This window comes from Schistocerca piceifrons, chromosome 9 (genome assembly GCF_021461385.2).
Source record: "Schistocerca piceifrons isolate TAMUIC-IGC-003096 chromosome 9, iqSchPice1.1, whole genome shotgun sequence".
Lineage (NCBI taxonomy): Eukaryota > Metazoa > Arthropoda > Insecta > Orthoptera > Acrididae > Schistocerca > Schistocerca piceifrons.
Genome location: NC_060146.1, coordinates 158,312,183 through 158,336,775, shown reverse-complemented (window position 1 = coordinate 158,336,775; position 24,593 = coordinate 158,312,183). Strand labels below are relative to the sequence as shown.

At 38.3% G+C, this 24,593-nt stretch overlaps 1 protein-coding gene across 3 annotated transcripts in view; it reads right to left on the bottom strand.

Moving 5' to 3' along the window:
- Window positions 1-10,258: 10,258 nt before the first annotated feature.
- The window catches only part of LOC124717125 (histone deacetylase 8-like), a 71,496-nt gene continuing 57,161 nt past the window's right edge, over window positions 10,259-24,593 (bottom strand). For all 3 annotated transcript variants that reach the window (XM_047243858.1, XM_047243860.1, XM_047243859.1), the window contains 2 exons: window positions 23,876-23,981; window positions 10,259-10,658 (listed from right to left, as the gene is read on the bottom strand). In XM_047243858.1, the coding sequence (XP_047099814.1) occupies window positions 10,603-10,658; window positions 23,876-23,981 (162 nt within the window). In that variant the 3' untranslated portion in view covers window positions 10,259-10,602. The remainder of the gene's footprint in view (window positions 10,659-23,875; window positions 23,982-24,593) is intronic.

The following is a 24,593-nucleotide window of genomic DNA, read 5'->3' as shown; positions in this document are numbered from 1 at the left end:
CTCTAGCAGCTCGGACCAGGATGGCATTTCAATCCGAGCTGCCGTTTGTTGGTGATATGCCAACTTGGCATTTACATGGTATATGCCTTAAGTGCATAACGAGGAAAGAAAAAAAAATTGATGTGTGGAACTGTATAAAGTTAAGCTACCCCCATCTGCTACGCACCATACTAATCAAAATGTCCTGCATTTTAAACCAGCCGCTGCATAAATTTTAAATAAAAAAATCAATAAGAATAGGGACCAGATATACCTGTTATAAAGAGTCACCCTCATTCTGCCAACGGCCTTGTCAAAAGAGGACAGAATAGTCAACAGAGGCTGAGTGCCCCTCTTGTCCTTGGGGTAGGAAACTGCGAGAACTCGTTAAAAGTTACGCATTCTACTAGTCAGAATGTGGAGTATCAGATCTCTCAATCAGGTGGAGCATTAGAAAATTTAGAAACAGAAATGAGTATTAAAAGTTAGATATAGTGGGAATTAGTGAAATTTGGTGACAGGATGAACAGGAGTTCTGATCAGTTGAACACAGGGTTATAAATACAGAATCAAACACGAGAAATGCAGATTGTGAGTGTGTCTGCCCTAGAGCTTGTGCATCCACCCTATCACAAAACTTTATTAGTCTTTTCAGTGGCAGCAAGATTTTCATCAGAGTGGACACCCACAGTCCACAACAACTTTCATAAAATAATCTCAATAAACCGAAGTTAACCATTTGTCTTCCCTACTGCCATTCTTAGGTGCTTTTTCCATTTCATATTGCTTTGCAACACTATACCTAGATATTTACTTGAGGTGACTGTGTCAAGCAGCACACTACTAACACTGTATTCAAATGTTACGGGATTTTTCTGCTTGCTCATTCATATTAACTTACATTTTTCTGCAGTTAGAGCAAGCTGCCATCTAGAAATTTTGTCTGTCATCTAGTATCACAAACGTGTCGTTCCTGAAGAGGGGCAGCAGCCTTTTCAGTAGTTGCAGGGGCAACAGTCTGGATGATTGACTGATCTGGCCTTGTAACACTAACCAAAACGGCCTTGCTGTGCAGGTACTGCGAACGGCTGAAAGCAAGGGGAAACTACAGCCGTAATTTTTCCCCGAGGACATGCAGCTTTACTGTATGATTAAATGATGATGGCACCCTCTTGGGTAAAATATTCCGGAGGTAAAATAGTCCCCCATTCGGATCTCTGGGTGGGGACTACTCAGGATTACGTCGTTATCAGGAGAAAGAAAACTGGCGTTCTACAGATCGGAGCATGGAATGTCAGATCCCTTAATCGGGCAGGTAGGTTAGAAAATTTAAAAAGGGAAATGGATAGGTTAAAGTTAGATATAGTGGGAATTAGTGAAGTTCAGTGGCATGAGGAACGAGACTTTTGGTCAGGTGAATACAGGGTTATAAATACAAAATCAAATAGGAGTAATGCAGGAGTAGGATTAATAATGAATAAAAAAGTACAAATGCGAGTAAGCTACTACAAACAGCATAGCGAATGCATTATTGTGGCCAAGATAGATACGAACCGCATGCCTACCACAGTAGTACAAGTTTATTTGGCGACTAGCTCCGCAGATGACAAAGAGATTGATGAAATGTATGATGAGATAAAAGAAATTATTCAGGTAGTGAAGGGAGACGAAAATTTAATAGCCATGGGCGACTGGAATTCGACAGTAGGAAAAGGAAGAGAAGGAAACGTAGTAGGTGAATATGGAATGGGGCTAAGAAATGAAAGAGGAGGCCGCCTGGTAGAATTTTGCACAGAGCATAACTTAATCATAGTTAACACTTGGTTCAAGAATCATGAAAGAAGGTTGTATACATGGAAGAACCCTGGAGATACTAAAAGGTTTCAGATTATATAATGGTAAAACAGAGATTTAGGAACCAGGTTTTAAATTGTAAGACATTTCCAGGGGCAGATGTGGACTCTGACCACAATCTATTGGTTATGAACTGTAGATTAAAATTGAAGAAACGGCAAAAAGGTGGGAATTTAAGGATATGGGACCTGGATAAGCTGAAAGAACCATAGGTTGTACAGAGTTTCATGGAGAGCATAAGGGAACAATTGACAGGAATGGGGGAAAGAAATACAGTACAAGAAGAATGGGTAGCTTTGAGGAATGAAATAGTGAAGGCAGCAGAGGATCAAGTAGGTAAAAAGACGAGGACTAGTAGAAATCCTTGGGTAACAGAAAAGATACAGAATTTAATTGATGAAAGGAGAAAATACAAAAATACAGTAAGTGAAGCAGGCAAAAAGGAACACAAACGTCTCAAAAATGAGATCGATAGGAAGTGCAAAATGACTAAGCAGGGATGGCTAGAGGACAAATGTAAGGATGTAGAGGCTTATCTCACAAGGGGGTAAAATAGATACTGCCTACAGGAAAATTAAAGAGACCTTTGGAGAAAAGAGAACCACCTGCATGAATATCAAGAGCTTAGATGGAAACCCAGTTCTAAGCAAAGAAGGGAAAGCAGAAAGGTGGAGGGAGTATATAGAGGGTCTATACTGGGGCGATGTTCTTGAGGACAATATCATGGCAATGGAATAGGATGTAGATGAAGATGAAATGGGAGATATGATACTGTGTGAAGCGCAAAGAGTTTGACAGAGCACTGAAAGACCTAAGTCAAAACAAGGCCCCGGGAGTAGACAATATTCCATTAAAACTACTGATAGCCTTGGGAGAGCCAGTCCTGACAAAACTCTACCATCTGGTGAGCAAGATGTATGAGACAGGCGAAATTCCCTCAGACTTCAAAAAGAACATAATAATTCCAATCCCAAAGAAAACAGGTGTTGACAGACGTGAAATTTATCGAACTATCAGTTTAATAAGTCACAGCTGCAAAGTACTAACGCGAATTCTTTACAGACGAACGGAAAAACTGGTAGAACCGACCTCGGGGAAGATCAGTTTGGATTCCGTAGAAATGTTGGAACACGTGAGGCAATACTGACCCTACGACTTATCTTAGAAGAAAGATTAACGAAAGGCAAACCTACGTTTCTAGCATTTGTAGACTTAGAGAAAGCTTTTGACAATGTTGACTGGAATATTCTCTTTCAAATTCTGAAGTTTGAAGGGGTAAAATACAGGGAGCGAAAGGCTATTTACAATTTGTACAGAAACCAGATGGCAGTTATAAGAGTCGAGGGACATGAAAGGGAAGCAGTGGTGGGGAAGGGAGTGAGACAAGGTTGTAGCCTTTATCTGATGCTATTCCATCTGTATATTGAGCAAGCAGTAAAGGAAACAAAAGAGAAGTTCAGAGTAGGTATTAAAATCCATGGAGAAGAAACAAAAACTTTGAGGTTTGCCGATGACATTGTAATTCTGTCAGAGACAGCAAAGGACTTGGAAGAGGAGTTGAATATAATGGACAGTGTCTTGGAAGGAGGGTATAAGATGATCACCAACAAAAGCAAAACGAGGATAATCGAATGTAGTCGAATTAAGTCGGGTGATGCTGAGGGAATTAGATTAGGAAATGAGACACTTAAAGTAGTAAAGGAATTTTGCTATTTGGGGAGCAAAATAACTGATGATGGTCGAAGTAGAGAGGATATAAAATGTAGGCTGGCAATGGCAAGGAAAGCGTTTCTGAAGAAGAGAAATTTGTTAACATCGGGTATTGATTAAAGTGTCAGGAAGTCGTTTCTGAAAGTATTTGTATGGAGTGTAGCCATGTATGCAAGTGAAACGTTTAGACAAAAAGAGAATAGAAGCTTTCGAAATGTGGTGCTACAGAAGAATGCTGAAGATTAGATGGGTAGATCACATAACTAATGAGGAGGTATCGAATAGAATTGGGGAGAAGAGTAGTTTGTGGCACAACTTGACTAGAAGAAGGGATCGGTTGGTAGGACATGTTCTGAGGCATCAAGGGATCAGCAATTTACTACTGGAGGGCAGCGTGGAGGGTAAAAATCGTAGAGGGAGACCAAGAGGTGAGTACACTAAGCAGATTCAGAAGGATATAGGCTACAGTAGGTACTGGGAGATGATGAAGCTTGTACAGGATAGAGTAATATGGAGAGCTGCATCAAACCAGTCTCAGGACTGAAGACCACAACAACAACATCTATTATCTTACAGTCAGTCAACAATGACACCTGCTCGTACTCCACAGCAAATTCACACAAATGTGATATTGTTTCTGTTTTATGTGGAGTTTTTAAGGTCCTGACAACACAGTAACTGGCTTGTTGGGGTATCTGTATAATGAAACAGTATAAGATTTGTATACGAGTAGGTGATACAATGTATTTTAATTACGTTTTGCATGTAGATATTTGTGATTATGTTTCTTTCTTTGATACATATTAATCATTGTTTAATATTATTCAACATGTTGACTGCCGCAAGGCCACTGGTGGCCACAGCAGAGCCTGTCACCATAGCATGGCAGTGAAAGGTAAATCACTATGCATACAGCAGTCAATCTATTTTTGTATGCAAAATTAAACAGATCGAAATTTGGTGGATAGATATATCAGTTCAGTCAATTCTGTAATTTCAAATTAGAAAAATTCTGTAATTTCAAATTAGAAATAACATTCATTTACATAAATTTTTTTAAATGAAACACAAATAATTAGAATTCAGAAACATGTAGAAAGTGGAATAGAACATTGTTCATCATTCGAAATGTAAACATTCCTTTCATAACGTCTAGCACTATTTTAAAGATATCTTCATGTATGAATTAATAATACTTCAGCAGTGGAATGTTTGTCAGTGATAGCAACAAAAATGCTCGATTGTTTGTTCAGTAATTTGGACATTTCTTATGCCACTGTTTTGATATAAAATTTGAGAATTTTTGTTTAGGAGGAATCAATATGTAAAAAACTAAATTATTTCAAATATTTTCTTTGCCAATGTAGAAGTTACTGACACACATGAAATTATATGAATATTTAATACTTCATTTATTTATTTAGCATTTGGCTTACAGAATTATATTTTACAAGTGCATACAGTTAGGTCGCTACAAGATAAGATACAGTGATATGAATTAGTACAATCAGATACATAGGATACACAAGTACTTGCACTGCAGTTTTTTAGTTTCCTTAATATATTATTTCTAGATTGTCGCTTCTGTCCAGTTAGTTTTAGGTGTTTCCTATACGTTAGGGATCTGTTGAGAATCACACCAAAATATTTGGTGTGTCGATTACATCATAATTTTTTGTTGTGAGAGATTACATTCGATTCTCTGATTGCCATTGTGGTGGTTTGGCATAATGAACTATTGTGGTTCGGGCGAAGTCTCCACTTTTCGTAATATTGGTTGAACTTTTCTAGAATGTTAGTGAGTGTTTTGTTCTCCTACTTCAAATGTGTTGCTATCGCTAGGTTGTCACCATAGCTAAACTTTACAGAATCGGTGACTACGTCTCAGGTGTACAAGTTAAATAAAAGTGGGGCCAGAACCAAGTGATGTGGGAGACAGTTCTAAATGGTAAAGGATTTACCTGTAGTTTCTCCAATGATAACTTTAAACGAGCAGTTTTTAAACAAGTTTTCCATTAGTGTTGTGACCTCTTAACTTGGAATGGTATGATTTAGCTTGTACTTTAATCCATTCAGCCACACAATGTCATACGCTGCTGTGAGGTCAATAAATGTCACTTGGATTTTCTTTTCCATTTAGAAGTCTGCTTGAGTCCAGAAGCAGTGGTCATGTGTGTATGAGCTGTATTTGCAAGAATGTGTTTCTGATTGTTATTTGTTTTCTAAACAGCCAATGCCAGCTCAGTTGTCAGTCACAGTTTTGTAGCAGATTTTTTCCAGTTTGTCTGCAATTTTGACAGTGTATCTGATAACGTGACAATACGTGTTTACATCACATGAAAGGTGATGTTTCATTGTCCATTTGGAAAACTTACCCAGACTTATTTCTACCAGAGAATCAAAGAATATCTTGATGAGCCAACATCAACAAGATTAATATTTTCAAGTCCTATGTACTATTCTCGCCATTAAATTATGTGCTAGACTAAACATGTGTAATTAATGGCACTGTCCTACACTTCACATCTGAAGCGCCTGTCACTGCAAACTCCAGCAGTCATAGAAAGGTGGAAGCTACACTGTCAGGAGACTTATTGTGCTTTATTTTCTTAAACTGAAAAGCATTTTAACTGTAGCATGTAAATTGTGTTACAAAAAACCAAGTTACTATCTGATGATCAATGAAGCAGTTCTCATCTGACTGTTGAAAGAAAATACTGTGTTGCCAGTAACAGCGTAAACTCGGTTATATATCAAACTAATGCCAAACAGTAAAGAATAGTCGATATATGTATCCTGAATGTAGTACCCTGTGATACAGAATGGTTCTACTGAAAAGAAATATTGTGAAATTGACTGGTTTTCTTTAAATTAAGGTTTATTTATTTACAACACCTACATGGTTGTAATTTGCAGTCATTGTAAACAAAACAAAAGACTTGCAATACCATGCTGATTGGCACAGGAAAGTATGAGGATCATGTTGAACTGAATAACATAACATCTTGCAAAGACAAGAAAAATCAGTCTTCGTGAATTTTCCTGTTTTTTGTGTTGATATGTGAAAATGAACCTGCTAGTCCAGGCAAATTAGGAAAAATGAGGGAAAAAATTTATAAAGTTTTGAAACTTCAGGAAAACACTCTTAGGTGACGTAGAAATAAAAAACAAAACAAGCAAGGTAATTAGTTTATGAGTGCTAAAATTTGAAGGTAAAAAAAGTGAAATTAGTTTTAAAACAAACTTTTATTTATACAGAACAATTTTGCTTTATTATCTTTCACTTTAGATTTATGCAACTTGAATTATTGGAATGAAATCATTTTTCATGAAAGTTGAGAATTACTGTAAAACTAATCAACAATTACTTTTGTTGTGATATATTTACAATCATCTGTACAGCATGCAGACAATGAAAATACCACAATATCTATCAAACAAATCCCTGCCCTTTTTTTTTTCCTCATAGAACAATCATCCAAATCATCTGTCAAATCACTGTGAGGCACATTAGTGCAGCTTTGTTCGTGACAGTTTTTGCACATTGTTGTGCAATGTAGGGTAGCCTTCACACATCCGCACTTCCTTCTGCAGCCTTGAGTGTAGCCACATGAAATCAGTAGCAGCACTTTCTCTGGAGCAGGTGGTTGTTTCATGTAAATTGGGGAGAGGGATGAGTGATTCCCTCCAGTCCAGTTTCTGGGATCCAAGTTGTTCCCCAGCCATAGCTGGACTTTTAGGTAAACTTGGTAAGAGTGGAGGCACCCTGCATCAGTAGTGGGTGACAAAGGAGAGAGTATGGCAGAGGAGTTACATATATCTTTAGAACTGTAGTACCTTGTTCTGATGCTACCTTTTCCTTCCTTCCTCAGGATTATGCCTCTGTCGTCTGGACCAAGAGCAATAAGTAGCACAAAAAGATCTACATCTTGACCGACTATAATCACTTGCTGGTAAAATTTTGAGGCATCTATTGCTTTTGCAACAATTTCAACATCTGCATCATCATCCAAAATCCTGTTTTCAATACCAAAACTGCCTAACTTTTGCACAAGCTGTGTAATAAAATTTCCATGTTCAGAGAGCTTTCTAAATATTTGTCAAATAGAACAGCATCATTACCTTTGTAATACATCTGAATATAGGCTATTAAGGTTTTATAAATGTCACCAAAAGTTCCACTCTCAGGTCACACAACATGATGGATAAGAAACCCTCCATTTATAACAAAGAACTTGGATTTGTCATTGTCAATATTCCTTTCAGGTACTTGATTGAAAAGATTGTACAGTGACAACTTTTTCGTTTTCCTCATCAATCCATTGCTGTCAAACAGTGACACTGATAATTCGTACACTATGTGATCAAAAGTATATGGACACCCCTAAAAACATACATTTTTCATATTAGGTGCATTGTGCTGCCACCTACTGCCAGATACTCTATATCACCAACCTCAGTACTCATTAGACTTTGTGAGAGAGCAGAATGGGGTGCTCCGCGGAACTCGTGGACTTCGAACATGGTCAGGTGATTGGGTGTCACTTGTATCATATGTCTGTACGCAAGATTGCCACACTCCTAAACATTCCCAGGTCCACTGTTTCCGATGTGACAGTGAAGTGGAAATGTGAAGGGACACGTACAGCACAAAAGCGTACAGGCCGACCTCATCTGTTGACTGCCGACAGTTGAAGAGTGTTATAATATGTAATAGGCAGACATCTATACAGACCATCACACAGGAATTCCAAACTGCATCAGGATCCACTGCAAGTACTATGACAGTCAGCCTGGCTTGTGTCATATATATACATACATAGATGATGTGACTTACCATACGAAAGCGCTAGCAGGTCGATAGAAACACAAACAGACACATGTTTGTGTTTGTGTTTCTATCGAACTGCCAGCGCTTTTGTATGGTAAGTCACATCATCTTTGTTTTTAAATATATTTTTCCCGCGTGGAATGTTTCCCTCTATTATATATAGTTATAATAGAGGGAAACATTCCACGTAGGAAAAATATATCTAAAAACAAAGATGATGTGACTTACCAAATGAAAGTGCTGGCAGGTCGACAGACACACAAACGAACACAAACATACACACAAAATTCAAGCTTTCGCAACAAACTGTTGCCTCATCAGGAAAGAGGGAAGGAGAGGGAAAGACGAAAGGATGTGGGTTTTAAGGGAGAAGGTAAGGAGTCATTCCAATCCCGGGAGCAGAAAGACTTACCTTAGGGGGAAAAAAGGACAGGTATACACTCGCACACACACACATCTCCATCCACACATATACAGACACAAGCAGACATATTTAAAGGTGCTCAGAGCTTGTGTCTGTATATGTGCGGATGGATATATGTGTGTGTGTGCGCGCGAGTGTATACCCATCCTTTTTTCCCCCTAAGGTAAGTCTTTCCGCTCCCGGGATTGGAATGACTCCTTACCCTCTCCCTTAAAACCCACATCCTTTCGTCTTTCCCTCTCCTTCCCTCTTTCCTCATGAGGCAACAGTTTGTTGCGAAAGCTTGAATTTTGTGTGTATGTTTGTGTTCGTTTGTGTGTCTGTCGACCTGCCAGCACTTTCATTTGGTAAGTCACATCATCTTTGTTTTTAGATATATTTTTCCTACGTGGAATGTTTCCCTCTATTACAACCAATTAAATTATTGACTAGAGTAGCATGTGATGTGACAAAACCCAGGACAGAGCACACAGTGCAGAAATCTTGGTCTTTTGATGGTGTGAGCCGTTCAGGTAAGCTGGGCCAAACGGCCTGTATGGTGCACGTGTTTGACTACTGAGGGAGGGACATTACTGTAGCTTATAGTATTATTTGCAAGTTAGTCTTGCGTGTATCAGTTTGTGAGTTGAGAATTTGAACTGTGAATGGAGCGCAACTGTGATATAATGAACTGTTTATCTGTCTGCAACTGCACTACTTGAACTATTTCAGATACCATCTACCACTGCGTATAGTTTTCAGCTTGTGAGCTGAGAATCTGAACTGTGAATGTAGTGCAACTTACACTGACTGTGATATAACAAACTGTTTATTTGCCTGCAACTGCTCTGCTAGAATTATTTTACATTCCGTCTGTACCATTGTGTGTAGTAAGTGTAGGACCATCGTCACAGCAAAGTAATCTCCTGTATATATAGCAAACAGTGTAATTCAAATGTGTGCTAAACGTACATTAATATCACATAGGTTCACTGCCTTAACTCCCTGTTTCATTACTTAATTTACTCCTGTCTCGTATCAGTATTTCGTCAACCGAATTCTTAGGCCACCTTAATAATCATTATTCGCTTATGTAAGGGAATAATGCCATGGTGTGCAACAAAATCCCTGTGAAACATTATGATCAATATGTTTCTCAAACACTGTCACAAATCTGCTACAAAATACATTTTCTTTCGCATTAGCTTCTTTTAAACCAACGCCATTTCATTTCCCCTTTTGTATTTTATTAATAACGCGTATTCTGCTACCATTCATTCATAATCCTCACTGTTTTGCTTTGTGACACGAGTATCAATGGAAATTACTGAAATGTGGGGTTCAAACTAGGAATGGAAATTTAGATAGATTATGCAATTCTACATCCTGCATAACTTCTGATACAAGGACACTAACACATGTGGATGCACTGTGTTCCATGTAACAGGAGGGGTCTCAGATTTACAGCTTTCACAGTACAACACATTACCACAGCAGATGTATTTAACATACATAAAGCATATTGTTAAATACTACAAGACTGTTATTGAAATGTTACACCAATGAGATTAAAAGTTGTGTTGCGGTAACTAACAAAAAGGTATAACAACAAGATAACTTTTACAAAAGTCTTGTACAATGATACATTTGCTACAAGCAACAGAAGTTACTACTTTACAAAATCGCAACAATTTCTTCTTTACGCACATTTTCATCACCAAGTACTCCAGATAATAAGTGTGTCTTCAGCTGCTCCTTCACAAAACTGGCCAAAACAGCATTCTGTATTACACTTTATGCCACACCCCCAGCAATTTGGAGAGACTTATCTTTTCTCACTGCTCTGACTCTTCTCTTTTAGTTCCACGTGCTTCAGATTTTCTGAAAACACAGGTAATAATTTCATTCCACTGAAAAATACCTAACATAATTATTCCTAAGCCAATAAAGCTGTATTACCTATGGATAAGCCAATGTGACCATTCCATTTCATATCATTACAAATTGTTACACCCAGGTAAATGATGTCAATTGTGTTTCAGTGATATTGTAGTCACTGGATACAAGTGCAAAATTTTAAACTTCTGAACATTAACAGTGAGTTATCAATCACAAAATCTTATAAAGATCTGACTGATTATATGTGCAGTTTTTTTTTTTTTTTTTTTTTTTTTTTTTTTTTTTTTAAACCTATGTTGTTATAGATAGCTGTTTCATCTGCAGAAAGTCTGAGTTTACTATGAACATGGTCTGCAAGGTCATTAATATACTACATGAACAGCAAGGTCTCAACACACTTTCCTGGGGCACACCTGAAGTTTCATTGACATCTGTTGATGACACTCCACCCAAGATAATATGCTGTGGCCTTCATTCCAAGCAATTTCAAATCTGCTCACAGGTCTTGGCTAATATTCCATATAATCACTTCCTTCTGACTGGTTTAATGCAGCCCACCATGAATTTCTCTCTCGTACCAATGTCATCTCAGAGCAGCACTATCACCCAATGTCCTCAATTATTTGTTGGATGTTTTCCTACCTGTCTTTCCCTACAGTTTTATCCTGTATACCTCCCTCCGGTTCCATGGAAGTTATTTCCCAATGTCTTAACACACACTGTTTCATACTGCATCTTCTTCTTGTAAGTATTTTCCACATGTTTATTGTGCAGAGAATCTCTTCATTCATTATCCTACTAGTTTACCTAATTTTCAACATCCTTCTACAGTACCACATCTCAAATGCTTCAACTCTCTTCTGCTCAGGTTTTCCCACAGTCCACTTTTCACTACCATACAATGCTCTGCTCCAAACTTGCATTTCCAGAAATTTCTTCATCAAATTAAGGCCTTGTTAGTACTAGTAGATTTCTTTTGACCAGGATTGCCCTCTTTGCCTGTGCTAGTCTGCGTTTTATGACATTTTCGCTTTATCCGTCATGTGTTACTTTGCTTCCTAGGTAGCAACACTTCTTAACTCTGTGGTCACCAGTTTTTGTGTTAAGTTTTTCACTAATTTAATTTCTGCTATTCCTCATTACTGTCATCTTTTTTATTTCACTGTCAATGCCTATTCTGCATTGATTAGATTGTTCCTTCCATTCAACAGGTCCTGTAATTCTTATTCACTTTCACCGAGAATAGTAATGTCATCAAATTTATCATTGATGTCCATTCACCCAGAATTTTAATCCTATTCTTGGATCTTGACAGATTTAACCGTGTCCAGCCCAAATGTTATGCTGCATTAGGAAAAATTTTAAAATATTATTTCTGACTTGTAAATTCTTCTAGCAACACATTAAACATGATTTGAAATTTTTTTAATTAGTGCAGTTTTTTCTTAATGGGTCCACATGGAGCCAATACACATTATCTTTTATCTTGTTGTGCTGCCATCTAGTGATTTAGTTTACACACTAGAATGCAATGGTGCCTGGAGAACCAGTGGGCTTTTGTGGATACTGCAAAAATATCTGAAGCCTGTACTGGGCCCAAATGGAAAGGGTTAAAAGAATATGAAATTTCCCAGACTGGCAATGTTTCCCAGAAACCAAAATGAACCTCTGTCTCGAAATTTGGAAGGAAATCCTAAGAGATTTCAGTTGTATATAAAGTACACCAGTGACTAGACACAGTCCATAAATTCCACTGTCTGACAGCAATGACATTGTTACCCACAGCAGTACCACGAATGTGGAGTTGTTTAATAAGGTTTTTTGATATTCCCTCAACACAGACGATGTAGAAAATATTCCAGAATCTAAATCAAGAACAGCTGCCAACATTAGCAACATAGAAGTGTAGCAAAGCAACTTTTAATAAAGTCAAGTCTTCCGGACCAGAATACATATCAATTAGGTTCCTTTTAGAGTATGCCAATGGAATAGCTCATTATTTAACAATCTTATACAACTGCTCACGCGATGAAAGAGCTGTACTTACAGATTCGTCACATCAATACACAAGAATAGAAATAGAAATGGAAATAACCTAAATTACAGACCTTTATCGCTGACAATGATTTGCAGTAGGATTTTGAAGCATATACTGTGCTCAAACATTATGAATTATGTTGAAGAAAATGATCTATTGACGCACAGCCAGCAGTGATTCAGAAAACACTATTCTTATGGAACACAACTGGCCCTTTATTCATACGAATTGACGAGTGCTATTGAAAGGGGATTTCAGACTGATTCTATATTTTTAGATTTCGAAAAGGCTTCTGACTCCGCTGCTCACTTCTAATTAAATTGCGAGCTCATGGAATATCTTCTCACTTGCGTGACTGGATTTGTGATTTCCTGTCGCAAAGGTCACCGTTCGTAGTAACTGGTGGAAAGTCATGGGGTAGAACAGATGCGATATCTGGCATTCCCCAAGTAAGTGTTAATAGCACCTCTGCTGATGCTAATATACATAACTGTCTCCCAGACAATGTGAACAGTGTTCTTAGATTGTTTGCACATGATGCTGTCATTTGCCATTTATTGAAGTCACAAGACCATCAAACAAATTTGTAAAATGATATAGGCAAGATATCTATACGGCGTGGAAAATGGCAATCGACTCTAAACAATAAAAAGTGAGGTCATCCATACGAGCACTAAAAGAAAATTGTTAAATTTTGGTTACACAATACATCACACAGAGTTAAATACTGTCAATTTGACTAAATATTTATGAATTACAATTACAAACAACTTAAATTGGAACCATCACATAGAAAATGTTGTGGGGAAGGCAAACCAAAGACTGCAATGTATTGGCAGGAGACTTTGAAGATGCTACAAACCTGTTACACAGACTGGCTTCATTGCACTTGTCCCATGCTCTTCTGGAGTACTGCTGTGAGGTGTGATATCCTTACGAGACAGGATTGACACAGGATACAAACAGGGAGAGCGCATAATATACACAAGGTGGAGTAGTAATTATCAAAACAAAGTCGTTTCTCGTTGTGGCAAGATCTTTTCACAAAATTTCAATCAACAGATTTCTTCTCCAAATGCAAAAATATTTTGACTCCTGCCTACATAAGGAAAAATGATTACCGTAATAAAATAAGTTACAGCTCACACAGAAAGATGTAAGTATTCATTTTTTCTGTGTGCTATTTGAGAATGGAACAGTGGAGAAATAGTCTGAAAGTGGCTTGATGATCCCTTGCCAAGGACTAAAATGTCAGTTGCAGAGTAGTGATGTAGATGCAGATTTCTGTCATAGTTTCTTCGATGTACAGAGTAAAGAGAAGGGGCAAATGACTGCATCCCTGCCATAACATTTTTAATCCGAGCCCTTCCTTCCTGTTGTTTCCTCTTGGTTTTTGTAGATATTTTGTAGTGCCCATTTTTCCCTATAGCTTACTCCTACTTTTCTCAGAATTTTGAACATATTGCAAAAAATGGTTCAAATGGCTCTAAGCACTATGGCACTTAACATCTCTAAGCACTATGGCACTTAACATCTGAGGTCATCAGTCCCCTAAAACTTAGAACTACTTAAACCTAACTAACCTAAGGACATCACACACATCCATGCCCAAGGCAGGATTCGAACCTGCGACCGTAGCAGTCGCGCGGTTCTGGACTGAAGCGCCTAGAACAGCTCGGCCACCGTGGCCGGCGAACATATTGCACTATTCTATATTGCCGAATGCTTATTCTAGGTCAATAAATCCTTTGAACATATCTTTATGTTTCCTAAGTCTTACTTCCATTATGAAGCACAACAACATTAGATTGCCTATCTGGTGCCTTTAATTTTCCAAAGATAAACTGCTCATCAAAAACATTTCTGCCAGAAGGAGGAGCCAGTGGAACCAAAAGCTTGCGAATCTCAGCTCCTTTCTGTGTGTTTTCTGCTGCTGCAGCTTGGTGAGTAGATTTCGTATCTGTCTAACTACATAACATTTTCAAAAATTGATTATTTTCATCAAAATATTAGTGTTAGTAGTTTCAAAAACAGCTAAAATCACTAAATTGAAAAAGACTCCAGGGGCTGATGCCATCCCTGTTGGATTCTGTGAAGAATTTGCAGCCAAGTTAGCTTCCATTTTGACCACAATATACTGCACATGTTTCAGACAAAAAAGTGTGCCTAGTGGTTGGAAGAAACCACACCTTGCACCCTTCTACAAGAAGGTTAGCAGTAGTGGTACACAAAACTACAGCCCAATCTCTTTAATGTGTGTCAGTTGGTAGAATATTGCAATACATTCTGAGTTTGAACACAGAAGTATCTTGAACAGAATGACCTAAATACCAACCATCACATATTTTAAAAAACATTGATCAATTGAAACCAGCTGGCACTTTTCTCACATGATATTCTGAAAGTTGTGGATCAAGATAATAAGGTGGAAGCAGTATTTGTTGACTTCAGAAAAGAATTGGAGTCACTACCATGCCAGAAGCTACTAATAAAAGTATGATTGTGGACGGGGATAGACAAACATAGGTACAAGAAAGTTAACAGTGAAGAAACCTTGGGTGACAGAATATTACTGTTGAGGAATGGAAATGGAAAACACTGCAAGTGCCAAACCTCACATTTGTAAAATAAATGAGATATTAAGAATATTCTATGTGCCATACCAGGAAACTGGTTCTAAGTGATGCTAATTACATTTTTACAAGTTGTTCTTGCTAAATATAGCAACTAGCTGGTATTAGTAAGTCTATTTATTTAAACACATAGTGGTGTTGCAAGTTTAAAACTGACAGATTTATCTTCAGATGGCTGTTCACATTTCTATTACATTTGTTCTCGTTTACATTAGTTGTTGGCTGCTCTTCTTCCAACAAGTAATGTAAACAGCAACAGTTGTGATATAAATGTAAACAGCCATTTGAAGACGAACCTGTCAGTAATGAAACTGGTAACAGCGCTATTTCTGTAAATAAATAGCATTACTAACAGTGGCTGGTTGCTGTTTCCTTCTTCGCAAAAATCATCTTGTGTTTTGTGCACAGCCATGACCTCAAACTGTGTTTTCGACATTATAGCACGAAGAAAGTTTTTGTTCTAAATGTCATTAATACTGAGGCACAACATTTTATTTATGATAATACAAGTACAGAAAAATATTGAGATTCGATTTTTTAATAGGTAGAACTGTAGTCAATAAAAACCATTTCTCATATCTTTTAAATTTTGGAACTCCAGCTGAAAGCGCAGATTGGTACAAAGATCATGCACCATCTATCAATACATGTTTGGAAAGACTTTCTTCATGATTTAGCACCTGAATCACATCTATGGACATTCATCAGAGTACTGAGAACACAGTAACACTGAAAACATGCCTTGTGGGGAAAAAAAAAGATACTTAGAACATTTTCCATTTCCATTCTTCAAATGATTGACAAACAAAGGAAGTACAAAAAGTTCATGGAAAGATAGGAATACAGAAATACAAGTCACTTTGCAATGAAATAAACAGGATGTGCTGGAAAGCTATGGTGAAATGCCTGGAGGAAATATTTGAAGAAATCAAAAAAGAAATGGTTGTCGAAATGCCGGTTCAGCATACAGAAAAATGAAAACAACCTTCAGTGAAATTAAATGCAATGGTGTCAACATTAGAGAGTGCAAATGCAGTTCCTCTGTTAAGTCCAGAGGAGACAGTGGGTAGGTGGAAAGAGTACACTAGAGGTCTTTCAAGGAGGAAGAATATTATGATGACGTGATAAAAGAAAAATAGGAGTCGATATTGAAGACAAAGGTGATTGAGTGTGAGAGAGAATGTTTAACAAAGCTTTGCAATATTTGTGATCAAATACAGCAGAAAGTATGGATAACTACCCCTTGGAATTCCTAAAATCATTGGGGAAGTGGCAAACAAATAACTATTCTGGTTGGTATGTAGAGTCTATATACTGGAAGCAGACCCTTGGAAAACGATCACCCACACAACCCTGAAGATAGCAAGGGTGATAAATAAAAGAACTATTGTATGATCAGCTTGACAGTTTCATGTGCCAAATTTGCTAACAAGAATAATGTACAGAAGAATGGAAAAGAAAATTGAGTATGTAGTTAGACCAAGCTGAAGCAGCAGAAAAAACAAAGGTAATTGGAGTCACTGGCTCCTTCTTCTGGCAGAAGTGTTGGAAGGGGAAGGAAGAGAGGTGAAGGTTTAAAAAATGGGGAGAGTTTGGAGAAGTCACTCAGGGGAGACTTATTGCATGGGATCAGAAGAAAAGATAGGTTTTTGGGGACTGCTCTGGATGGGATTTGAAAACCTGAGAGCTTATAAGTGGAAGTGCACTGTATGTAGTAGAGGTGACAGTCTTTTTGTTGTGCCTATCTGTAACTCAGAATCTCTGCTATATTGTGTGTAGCAACTTTCCTTTTCATAATATTGTCAGAAAATAAAATATATAGAAAACTAAAAGGAGTAAAGAAAAGAATACTTTCTGAGAAGAAATGCTGAGGCTGAAGAAATTAATGTAAATAAAGGCCAGGTGAGTGCGAGAACTGAGGACATCATGTACTGCCAGTTCCCACCTGCGGAGTTCTGAGACACCGGTGTCGGGGGGGAGAATTCATATGGCATGTGTGGTGAAACAGGCACCGAGATCACAACTGAAATGCTGTAAAACATGCTGTGCAACAGAAAGTGTGTTGCCAGTATACATACACCCTCTGTTTATGTCCACTCATTCTGGCAGGCAACTTTGTGATTATGACGCTAAAGTAAAAGGCGGAACAATGTTCATGTAACACTTGGGAGATTACGTGACATTTCATTTCACAGGTGGCTCTCCCTTTGGTAGTATATATTTTACCAGTTACAGGGCTGGTATAGGTGGTGGTAGGAGGGTGCATAGGGCAAGTCTTCTAGTGGGAACAGTCACAGGGGTCAGCAGGGTCATAGGGTCTGATAAAGATATAATAGAGATTTGGGAGGGCAACAAAAAGCTATTCTATGTGTGGTGGGCAAAATGTCAGATAGAATGGACTTCACTTCAGGGAATGATTTCAGGAAATGATAGCCTCGTCGAAGCAGCTGATTATTACACATGTACCAGCTGTTGTGTAAACTTTTTTAGGCTTTTGTAATGGCATGACTACCACAAGATAGGATGAAAGGGCATAGGCAGAGGGTGTTACCGCCAACACACAATATTCTGTTGCACAGCATGCTCTAAAACATGAGAGTCGTGACCTTGGTCCTGTAACATTAAACATGCCATCTCGATTCTTCCACCAGACACCAGTTGCCGAGAACTCCGCAGATGGAAACTGGAGCTACACTTCTACTATATGCAATGCACTTAGCATTCCACTCTTATTAACTCGTGCACAATGTTTTGTCAGTAATCTCTGTCTTACATATTAGCCTATCTTCCACTTTTAACCTCTCAGGTTTTCAAAGCTTGTCGAGTGCAGCTCCCAAAACTCATCCCGTCTAGGTAGTCTCCCCAGTCTGTGTAACTTTCCCAAACTCTTCTCATTTCATAAACCATCACTGCTCTATTACGTATGTTATATATAAGAGCTTTGCAACAACTGCTCGAAAGTAACATGCTCCTAAAATAGCATAAACACCTCGAACTAATTTATGAGCGTGACATGATGTCATAGGAGCAACGACGCATATGACATAATCTGTTACCAAAAAATCATCCGTAAAACACTTGAAAATGGCCTAAGGCTGAAATTGTACAATATTGTACAATTGTACAGGAAATAAAGGAAATGGCAGCTGAAGGCTTCAAGAAAGCATTCAAAAAATGTCCATACATGTTGCCTCCTGCTGCTGCTGCTTCTTGGTGGATAGATATTTTTAATCCATCCAATTACATGACAATAATGTCTGCACAACTCACATTTGTAATAGAGTGTAAATTAATTTAGAGCAGTACTTATGTGTTTTCTTTTGTAAAGAAAAATTTAATGAGTGGAAATAACCTTTCTACGTGCCAGGCTACTTTACAAATGATTTAATGTGTTAAATATTTGCCTTTACGCATCTAAGCAAGAAAAAGGTTGGAAAAGTTTTCAAATTATGTTTAAAGTTTATTGAAGTGATTAAGAGCTGGTATTATGAAACACTGGATGAATAAAAATTGGGTAATTTGTGCTCCAATTTAAGCAAAAGCTAGTCTTTCATGCATCTCAATGTTTATGACATCATGTTTTCCAACTACCTGCCGTACAAGGATATAACTTCGCAGGTACATTCAGTGACATAAGTAGGTACTGTATACAAAACGTGCTGCAACTATATTTGGTAGTACAGAAGTAATAAATCAAAATGTCAAGCCTGATCCTGAAGTTTGCCTGCACTAACAGCAAAAGTGTAGTAAGTAATAAACTTTTTCCTTTCATCAGTTTGTAGGGGGGTTAGGGAAAAAATTTTTTTGAAATTATATGTCAACCTTTTTGAAGTTGCTAAGTGCTCACATTCTCAAATACAGACGAGTGAAATTGCGTGATGTCAGTCATGCTGCCTCAAGACAAAGACACAGTTTCTAATTACACAATGGACAAGTCCAGGATGGAATAACAACAAAATGGATAGATTGGTGTCCACCTGATAGACAAGGCATTGTGTCACAGACGTGCACAATGAAAATACTGCCAAACATTTACACTTTTGGCCAAAATGCCTTCTTTGGAAATAGAAAAAACACATACGAGGGTTGCCCAAAAAGTAATGCACCGCATTTTTTTCTTCAACAATTCTTTATTGAGCATAATGAGAGTTACACACATGAAAGAATGGTGATACACACCCCATTTTTCCACGTAATCTCCATCCCATTCTATGGCACCTCCAGCACAAAACAAGGGTGTTGGTACCAATCTTTGTCCTGGTGGCAGAGCCAGTGCTTGTCTGTGTGAATCACTTCTTTTGCTGATTGACAGATGCAGCACCAACTGCCGAGTCGTAATGTGTCTGTCCTCGCGAATGACAACATCAGCTCGCTGCATCATGTCAGGTGTGACAGCCATGGATGGTCTCCCTGACCACTGCAAATCATGGAGCTCTGCCGCACTGCCTTCTGATGAGCTCACCCTATGTGCCCAGAGACTAACTGTACTTCTATCAACAGCAGATGCTCTACAGACTTTGCCCAAGTGTTTGTGAATATTCCCCAGAGTTTCTTTCTCTGCAGAGAGAAATTCAATGATGGCACATTACTTGTAACGTACATCACATACAGACACCATTTTGTAACTGTCCTGCAGCTACGCTATCTGTCAAACTTGGCGCGCTCACTCAAGAGACTTCAAATAAAACATAAATAACATTTCACTTTCACAGAATTATTTTCGGCTGAGAAAAAAATGTGATCCATTACTTTCTGAACAACTCTTGTATATTCACACAAGCACAGTGGGATGGGTGATGCCTGTGACCGGACTGGAGTAAGTGACAGTTGCGTGGTGGTGCTGGTGAGAAGATATACGGGACAGGTCTTGCATCTAGGTCTCTTGCAGCGATATGAGCCATGAAGCAAAGGGTTGGGAGCAGGTATGGAGTAGGAATGGAAGAGTATGATGGGTAGGTTTGGTGCGCAGCGGAATACCACCATGGGAAGTGTGGGAAGGACAGTGAGTACGATATTCCTCCTCTAAATGGTGAGCAGCAATCGATCCTTTCCATAATATTGTCATTATTCCATCCTGGATTTCCCACTGTTTGGTCTTTCTGTTTTGTAACTGATAAACATAGCTGGTCTTTCAGATGAAGTGCGTATGACATACATCAGCCACGGTCTTTCCTCTTTTGAATACAATGACTTTTTTCATTCTTCTTTTTCAGTATAAGAATTTTTAATAGCTATTTGAAACGCACGAGTGCGAGACGTTTTGACTGTACCGCATTTGGAGATTTTCCGCACCTGCATTGAGAACAATTAAAAGTTTTTGGAACATTGTTTCAAGAAAACAGTGATCTATTAAAACTATAACTTATTTGGCAAAAACAGTCTTGGTCGCATTTAAGTTGTTGATTTTTATTTTTAGATGAGCAGTTTCAATCTTCTAAAAAATGATCATCATCAGATCTACAGTCTTTGGTGACAGTAGGAATAACTTGTGCGCAGCAGGTCTGTCTGTGCTGGCATTGAGAGCACAGAATTCAATCACGGCTATAGCTGACTTAACAATCTCATGTCATTTTTCAGAACAAAGATCTTGCCTATCAATCTTTGTTTCTTTATAACTGCAAAATTTCTGTCACATCTCAAAATGCAGTGTACACTGAAGAAAAACTTTTGTGATGTCTCTTCAAAACATCCTAGACTAAATCGAGGAGACCATGACACATGGCACATGGTACTTGGAACTCCAGAATTAAGCACTGCTCGGCACAAAGACTGTGCACCATCTAGTAATGAATGTTTGAAAACCTTTTCTCCATGCTTTTACACTTCAAGGAATACAGAGAACACAATATCATTGAAAATTCATTTTGTGGCACTATTAACATTTGACATTCCACTCTTCAGTTGACATCAAAATTTGGTATTTCTGCTTTAGGTTAGGTACCCCTCAATTTCAGTTCCCACATCATCCCTGACTGTCTTGTCACTTATTTGGTGACAATTGCTGCTTTGAAATATGAACTGAATTTATTTGGATTTTGAGTGAGATCTTCCAATAAGATTCTGCTGTGGCAGTTGTCAAAGACTTCATGACCTACCATGCTAAACTTTCTTTACAGTGTCAATACTACAGAGTGTCCAGCATATGAAAAGGATAGATCGCTACTAGTCGTACAGAGGAAACATGTAATTGCAGGCAGGAACAAAGGTACATTATAGCTTTTGGCCAAAAGGACACCTTCTGAAATAAAAAGACACACACACACACACACACACACACACACACACACACACACACACACACACACACATATATATTATGTGTGGATGGATATGTGCGTGTGTATACCTGTCCTTTTTTCCCCCTAAGGTAAGTCTTTCCGCTCCCGGGATTGGAATGACTCCTTACCCTCTCCCTTAAAACCCACTTCCTTTCGTCTTCCCCCCCTCCTTCCCTGTTTCCTGATGAGGCAACAGTTTGTTGCGAAAGCTTGAATTTTGTGTGTATGTTTGTGTGTCTATCGACCTGCCAGCGCTTTCGTTCGGTAAGTCACCTCATCTTTGTTTTTATATATAATTTTTCCCACGTGGAATGTTTCCTTCTATTATATATATATATATATATATATATATATATATATATATATATATATATATATATATATATATATATATATATATATATATATATATATAAAAAAAACAAAGATGAGGTGACTTACCGAACAAAAGCGCTGGCAGGTCGATAGACACACAAACAAACACAAACACACACACAAAATTCAAGCTTTCGCAACAAACTGTTGCCTCATCAGGAAAGAGGGAAGAAGAGGGGAAGACGAAGGAAGTGGGTTTTAAGGGAGAGGGTAAGGAGTCATTCCAATCCCGGGAGCGGAAAGACTTACCTTCGGTAAGTCACCTCATCTTTGTTTTTATATATAATTTTTTCCCACGTGGAATGTTTCCTTCCATTATATATATATATATATATATATAAATACAAAGATGAGGTGACTTACCGAACAAAAACGCTGGCAGGTCGATAGACACACAAACAAACACAAACATACACACAAAATTCAAGCTTTCGCAACAAACTGTTGCCTCATCAGGAAAGAGGGAAGAAGAGGGGAAGACGAAGGAAGTGGGTTTTAAGGGAGAGGGTAAGGAGTCATTCCAATCCCGGGAGCGGAAAGACTTACCTTCGGTAAGTCACCTCATCTTTGTTTTTATATATAATTTTTTCCCACGTGGAATGTTTCCTTCCATTATATATATATATATATATATATATATATATAAATACAAAGATGAGGTGACTTACCGAACAAAAACGCTGGCAGGTCGATAGACACACAAACAAACACAAACATACACACAAAATTCAAGCTTTCGCAACAATTGTTGCGAAAGCTTGAATTTTGTGTGTATGTTTGTGTTTGTTTGTGTGTCTATCGACCTGCCAGCGTTTTTGTTCGGTAAGTCACCTCATCTTTGTATTTATATATAATTTTTCCCACGTGGAATGTTTCCTTCCATTATATATATATATATATATATATATATATATTCTTTCAGACCTAAGTCATGATTCTTCTACATATCCCTTTACTGAGGCAAATGCTAAGCCACTCTTTGAGATACAATGCTCCTGTCTCTTCATCTACTTTACTTGACTTGTAAATCTTTCTAATTAGTTTAGTTGTCTTTTGTACTACAGTAATCACTGTTGCTACAACTGGCTCACCACACATTTCAAAGGAACCATAGCGGCATTCAACTTAAATGATTAAGAAAAATCTTGGAAAACCTAAATGTGGACAACCGGGTGGGGGCGATTTCAACCACCTCCCTCCCTAATGTGAATCCAGTGTACCACCACTGCCTTGGGCACCTCAGTAGACAGTCTGTGCCTCCATCGTCAGTGTCAGGGGCTGTCAAGCAGTTGGACTTACTCTGCAATGGTGGCACTAAAAGTTATCACTGAAAGTTTGGGATTTTATACAAATTTAATGCAACTACTTGAAAGGTAAAGTTTTGCCCGAGGTAACACTAGGTCAATTGTGTACATAGTGCTACTATTAAGCTGCAGCTTCCTTCTAGGCTGACCATAGAGATTAGCACATGTTGCCACTATAACAGGGGCAGGACAACAGCAAAGGTTTTGGTCGAGAGCTCGCCAATTATTCAGGCGAGTAGTGTCAGATACATCTTATTTTTGTGGGGGAGTTTGTATAGTCCCAAAAACTCTTGGGAAGATAAATGTCACTCCACACCAATTTTCATCACCTCAAAATGCATAATTTTACTTGTTATCCTTTCTATACAAGGTTTAGCATGGTTCTATATTTTTTAACTGTGAGTTAATCTTGCTTTTTAAAAATTTGTTTTGCTCTAATCAATTTGTTAGTTACAACTGTTTACATGGAATGTTCAAATTACAATGAGTATTAGCATGCAACCTGTGCTCCCACCTTGGAGAACCGACAGATTTGGCAACAGGATGAAGTATGATCGGTACACAAACTCACCTGTTATCTGCTGTACGATGCTGTCAATGTACTCCTTTGTATTATAGTCCTTCCGTAAAGAAGGCTGTATACTGAATTCAAAATACGGTCCATACTCCCCTAGGAACTGCAACATAAATATTTAGAAAATCAACTCCAATGAACTTGGAAGTAGAGTACGTAACAGAAAAAATACATGAATGAAAGAAATAACTGTTACCTTTCAATAATTATGCAAGTGTTCTGGTTCAGGACTAATACTGACTGGATTTCGCAGAGTGTAACAAAAATGTTCAGAGAAAGAGACAGAAGCATACTGACTTTCATTCTACCGCAGAGTGTGCGCCATTTCTGAAACTTACCAACCAATTACAATTGTCCGCCGGACTGGTACACGAACCTACAAACTCAGTTACTTGCAGGAAATGCACTTACTGACCGGACTATCAAGGCATGGCTCACGACTCGCCCGCACAGCTCTAATTTCGCCAGTACTTCTGCCCTAATTTCTGCACTTGGCAGAAGTCCTCCTCTGTATTTCGTCAGACAGAGACTCCTCAAAACTTCCAGGAACAGTTGTCTGCCAAAGTATACATGAGAGGTTCTGTAGAGTTCGGAGACCAGGCATGTAGGATAGGTCATGAAATGCAAGATTCTGGGTTTGAGTCCCAGTGTGGTAAGACAGTGGCAGAGAGGCAGGTGCTACTGCAAGCACAGGGCACACATTGGAGACAGTTCA